This window comes from Photinus pyralis, unplaced genomic scaffold (assembly GCF_008802855.1).
Source record: "Photinus pyralis isolate 1611_PpyrPB1 unplaced genomic scaffold, Ppyr1.3 Ppyr1.4_unclustered_Scaffold1793, whole genome shotgun sequence".
In the NCBI taxonomy this organism is placed as follows: domain Eukaryota; kingdom Metazoa; phylum Arthropoda; class Insecta; order Coleoptera; family Lampyridae; genus Photinus; species Photinus pyralis.
Window position 1 is genome coordinate 1 of NW_022171083.1, and position 5,419 is coordinate 5,419.

Here is a 5,419-nt window from a genome sequence, read left to right on the forward strand (position 1 = left end):
GGTGTAAATATGAACAATGTCGATGAAAACTTTGTGTGTGACGGCTGTTAATATGGAAAACAGCATAAGTTCGCTTTTCGTAAGTCGCAACCGAGAAATTCAAAACCAGGAGAGTACATTCACAGCGATCTATGTGGTCCGATGTCGGTACCTTCCTTAGGTGGTGCTCGGTATTTCGTACTTTTTAAAGACGATTGTACATGCTATCGAATTGTGTATTTTTTTAAACATACGCAAACGCTCGATTGTTTTAAACAAGTAGTGAAATTGATTAAAAACAAGTTTGATTTTTGTGTAAAAACATTAAGAGTTGATAATGGCACCGAATATGTAGAAATCATGATTTTCGGAGTTTCTTGTTAGATAACGGGATACAACTCGAGACGTGTGCCATGGAAAATGGAAAATCAGAACGTGAGTACCGTACAATAGTGGAAAGTGTAAGCTCAATGATATACACATCTGTGGGGTGAGGCCGTAAACACAGTTGTTTACATCCTAAATCGCACATCTAACATTCATACGCCAGGCTCAACATCATACGAGATTTGGACAAAGAAAAAGCCCTCAGTACAAGATTTGAAAATCTTCGGATGTGAAGCATTTATGCAAATTCCCGATTCTCAACGCAGTAAGTTATAAGCCAAAAGTAAAAAACATATTTGTAGGGTACCAGAATGAATCTTCGAACTACAGGTTGTTCGACTCGGTAACGAAGCAAATTAAAGTGTCACGTAACGTATCGTTCAACGAGAATAACGACGTTAAACTACCTCTTGTAAATACGATCGTGGTTCCGCCAACAACAAACGATGAACAAGATGAGGCTTCCGAGCAGCAACAACCTGGGCCACAAATGAAGATACCGAAGTCGTTGGCCAGCAGGCGGAATTATCGGGGTATCAGTTGCGAAACTGTGGAACTATCCACAGACCACAACGGTATGAAGACGATGAACTGAATATGATTGAGGCGACCCCTTAACTTACGAAGAGGTTATTAATGGCGTAGATGCTGGCAACTGGAAAGCTGCCATTGACGAGGAGCTAGATGCGCTGGAGAGGAATAACACTTGGGGCCCTTACCACCGGATAAACAACCCATCGATTCAAAGTAAAAACGACAACAAACGGGAAGCGGTACAAAGCGAGGTTATGTGCACGAGGATTCGCTCAAATCAAAGGTACATACTAAATGAAACATATTCTCCTACAACACGCTACGATACAATTAGAATTTTGTTACCATACGCAGTTCGACAAAATTATAAGATTGTACAGTTTGACGTGAAAATGTAACATCTATGCCACCATTGTAACCCTTAAGGGGTGTTTCTCTCGGTATTGGTAGCAAAAGGTGTTATTGAGTAGGGATTTCAATAATGCACGTTAGGGAATGCTAGGGAGTACCTGGGCTATATTGAAGTAATTTCCAAAACGTTTACAGGGGTATTAAAACATCAATATAAAGAAATTTTCAAGGTAGAAAGAGGAAACGCAGGGACCAATATTACAATTTACAATACCAATGCAAACTAATAAACTTTGGGACTTACCATGTCGGTTCTGTTCAACAACCCAATCACTACTGCCTAATTTTTTCTAGCTCACGAGGTGCCTCAACCTTTTTACCGCCTGATAAGCAATTTCCTATATCGACACCTCTTGACTAATTCTACTTGTGCCACATTCAATTTTGCATTTTTCCCTTGTTACGAAATTTACTTTTATAAATGTCTTTATAGGCCCTGCGTTATAAAAACCGCGTTTTTATATGGGGAATTGGAGGAAGATATTTACATGGCGCCACCTTTGGGAGTAACCACGAAACAAGGTTTGGTGTGCAAATTGAACAAATCCCTGTACGGGTTAAAACAGGCACCTAGATGCTGGAACAAGAAGTTTGATTCGTTTCTGATATCTTTTGGTTTTAAACAATGTGAAAGTGTTTTTTTATGTATATAGTGTTGTAAAATTCCCGTAATTTATTTATTGTTGCGAATATTCGGGAATTTTTGAGAATATTTGAGAATTTTGGAGAATTTATGGTAATATTCATTTTTTACAAAATATACCATATTCTATAGTAATTACAATATACCTAAGAGTGAATCAATCTTTTAGTAATGTTATGTTTTTTAAAAACAAAAAAATGCATCCGATTTTTATATTGTTTATTTAAGATATATAGGTAATACAAACAATATATAAAAGTGAAAAACTTAAAAAAACTCCACAAAACTCTAAAACTAAAACATTCATTCTAAGAAAATAGAATTTTTCATTTTCATTTTTGCTTAGAATCCGAATCATCTAGATCAGAAAACTCTTCAGCACCAATACTAGAATTTGAATCATGAATAGAAATTTCACATTCATTTTCAGAATCTGATTCCGAATCAGAATCGGACTCTAATGGAACTGTTGGAATAGACTTTGAAGTATTTCTTTCTTCTTCTTTGGAAGTTGAAGGTTCATTGACTAGGCTAATAGTTGGTGCTGATTTTTCTCCAAGTAATAATACATTTGGAATAGGATTGTCATAAACATAATTAAAATTATAACTGGTTTCTCCGTCTAACAACTTCGAGTTATGAGAGACATAAAGCAGTTTTCCAGCTCTCTCGGAAGTCAGCAAGTTCCTTCTTTTACAGTGCAAAACCGAGTATGTGCTAAATGACCTTTCGGTTGCTGCAGAAGACGGCGAGAGTCCTATAATAGCGACCGCCAAATCCTTTAGATTTGTTTTGTTGCATATGCCTTGCCACCAGGCAATACTATCAGTATTTGATGCGACTTGCCACACAAAGTCCACACTCCACATGTCCGATTTTGCTAGATAATTAGTTAATTCCACGCAAATAGTTTGTTTGTGCTGTTGAAACTGCGGATGGTTAGATAATGTTGAATCTATGAACTGCATTGCAGTTACATGTTGCTCATTGCTCAACTCTTGTCCACAGTAATGTGGATCAAGTAAATAGGCAGACAAATGTATAGGCTTTAACATCATACATTTTCGCTTTTCAAATAATGTAATTAACTCCTTTTCTTCAGAAGAAGAAACTGGTAATGCTTTTACATTCGTTTTTATGCATGCATCTATTTCAGCCACCGCCACATAAACTTGTGACATCTTAGCAGAATCTCCTTCCAGTAAAGTAATCCATTTTACAATGGGTTCTAATATACTTTTAATTTTCTCCAACCTAATCCAGAAAACATCGTTGTCCAGAATATGATGCCTAGTAGTTTTTGACAACTTGATTCCTTCACCGTCCTGGCTTATTACAAGAAGTTGCAGAGCTTGTTTAGTAATTAAGAGGCTATTCAAACAATATAAGATGGATCCCCATCTTGTTTTCACAGGCAATTTTAAACTAGTTACTTTACCATACTTTTCAATTTGAATTTTATTGAAAGTTGCCTGATTTATATGCGACCCCCTTATTTCATTAATAAGTGCTCGACATGAAGACTCCACATTCTTTAAAGACTGTAGCTTCATGATATCTTCCACTAAGAGATTGAGGGTGTGGGCCGCGCAGGAATATCCAGTTACGTACGGATATTTCGTAGTCACAATTTTTTTTGCCTTCTCCATGGCAGTGGCATTGTCAGAAACAACAGCGAAAATTTTTTCCTCACCGACTTCCGCAATACATTTCAATAATTCTTCGGCTATGTACTCTCCCGTGTGACGTTCCGCGCCAGTTGTCATTGTTTTAAAGAGAACCGGTTTTGGTGTTGTAACAATAAAGTTTATTACGGCCTCATTTCTAAAATTTCATAATTGTTGTTAATTTATGGTGGTTTAAAAACGAAATGTTTACAAACCTAATATTTGACCATCCGTCGCACTGAATCGCAACTGTAGAGGCTTGTTTAATTTTTGCATATACATCAAATTTTATAGATTCGTACTCGTCATTCAGAAGTTTATTTGATATCTGATATCTGGATGGCATTTGGTAGGATGGTCGTATAGACTTGAAGAAATTTTGCCAGTAAGAATTTTCTACCATACGAAGTGGACAGCCAGAACAGTAAATTGCTTTTGCTAGTTTTCTATCTAGTTGTTTCTTGGTATTGTCATCGATAGAATCAACAAAATTCCTTAAAATACTACTTTCTGTGGTTACAGACGACCCAGAATAAGATCTATCTGAACTTGCATCAATTTCTGAAATTGTTTAATAATATTGCGTTGCGTCATCTCATACCCGCAATCGCGTAAAGTTGATTAAACTCACCTGTGGAATGCGATGCCCTTGATGACGAGCGCGAATATTGCAATTCAAACGACTTCTTAATGTGCGGGGGGCATTTGGCACATTTTTTCAAATGAGATTGCATTCGTGTGGCATTTTTTGTATACGACATACCACAAAATATACACAAAAAATTACTTTTACCATTTCTGTCAACCTCTTTGAAATATGACCATATACGGCCTTTGTATTTCGGCATTTCAGTTACAAGTTGTCTCAATTCACAAAGTACCTAAACTAATCCGCTCCGCACTACTAAAAGTGCACTACTGTTCACCAGTTCACCTTACAGATACTAGCACTGAATGCACGTGTTCGCGAAACCTCGTGAAATCGCGAAATCAGCTGCAAGTATAAAATGGAAGTTTCCGAAGAATGTTCTTGTAAAGTTCTCGAGAATTTACGGGAAATATTCGCTGCTTAAATTTCCTGTGTGCGAATATTCGTTCTTAGCAATGCGAATATTCTCGAATATTTCCGGAAATATTTCAAAATTCGCTTGGAAATATTCGCGCCTCACAACACTACTCATAACACGGTTTTTTCTGTGGAAATGATTCAATCAAATTAAATATAACAACAATAACCGAGATTATTTGTCAATAAAATTGAATTGGGGTGACGTATTGGAAGTAAAAAAATAATTAAATAGACAAAAAACTTAAAAAGAATTAGAGAACACATCAATTTTTTTCAAAATTTTATTTGTTTTTCCATAACTTGAAATTTTTTTCAATTTTTTTTTTCCAAATTTTAGCAATTTTCAAGTTTTCGCAATGGGGGTATGTAACAAATTAATGTAACAGTGTAAAATGAATTGAGTTTAACAGTGTAATACATTTTCTATTTTATTTAAATTATTTGAAATCAAGAAATCCTTGAAGAGACTCCAAATTTCCGAACGATAAGCGGACACTTCCTTGATAGCTTTGAACGTGTAAAGACGTTAAGAAGTAATTACGTTCTAGATTACTAAAATTTTAATTGAATTAAGCGCATATAATTGCCATTGAAAGAAGCACGTTATTACTTACCGAAATTTCGTTGAAATTTGAGTCCGACGAGGATTATTGAAAAAGGGATTTGTTATCAAATCGTAAGTTTTTTTGTTGAGCGTTCGTTTTGTTCATGCATACAATTTTAGCCTTT

The 5,419-nt window shown here is 35.8% G+C and overlaps 1 protein-coding gene across 1 annotated transcript; it reads right to left on the reverse strand.

Annotated features, from left to right (window-relative positions):
• Positions 1-2,286: 2,286 nt before the first annotated feature.
• On the reverse strand, positions 2,287-4,510 carry LOC116181707. The gene is made up of 2 exons (XM_031502117.1): positions 3,837-4,510; positions 2,287-3,778 (listed from the first exon to the last, which is right to left on the reverse strand). Exons 1-2 carry the CDS (start codon positions 4,022-4,024, stop codon positions 2,287-2,289), a joined length of 1,680 nt encoding a protein of 559 aa, XP_031357977.1. The 5' UTR covers positions 4,025-4,510.
• Positions 4,511-5,419: the final 909 nt, after the last annotated feature.

What these genes read in the sequence shown, in the direction of transcription:
- LOC116181707 (XM_031502117.1), bottom strand. Translation starts at nt 4,024, where the DNA reads ATGGTAGAAAATTCTTACTGGCAAAATTTCTTCAAGTCTATACGACCA. An exon ending in GACGGATGGTCAAATATTAG is followed by an intron (nt 3,779 to 3,836) that starts GTTTGTAAACAT and finishes ATGAAATTTTAG; the next exon opens with AAATGAGGCCGTAATAAACT.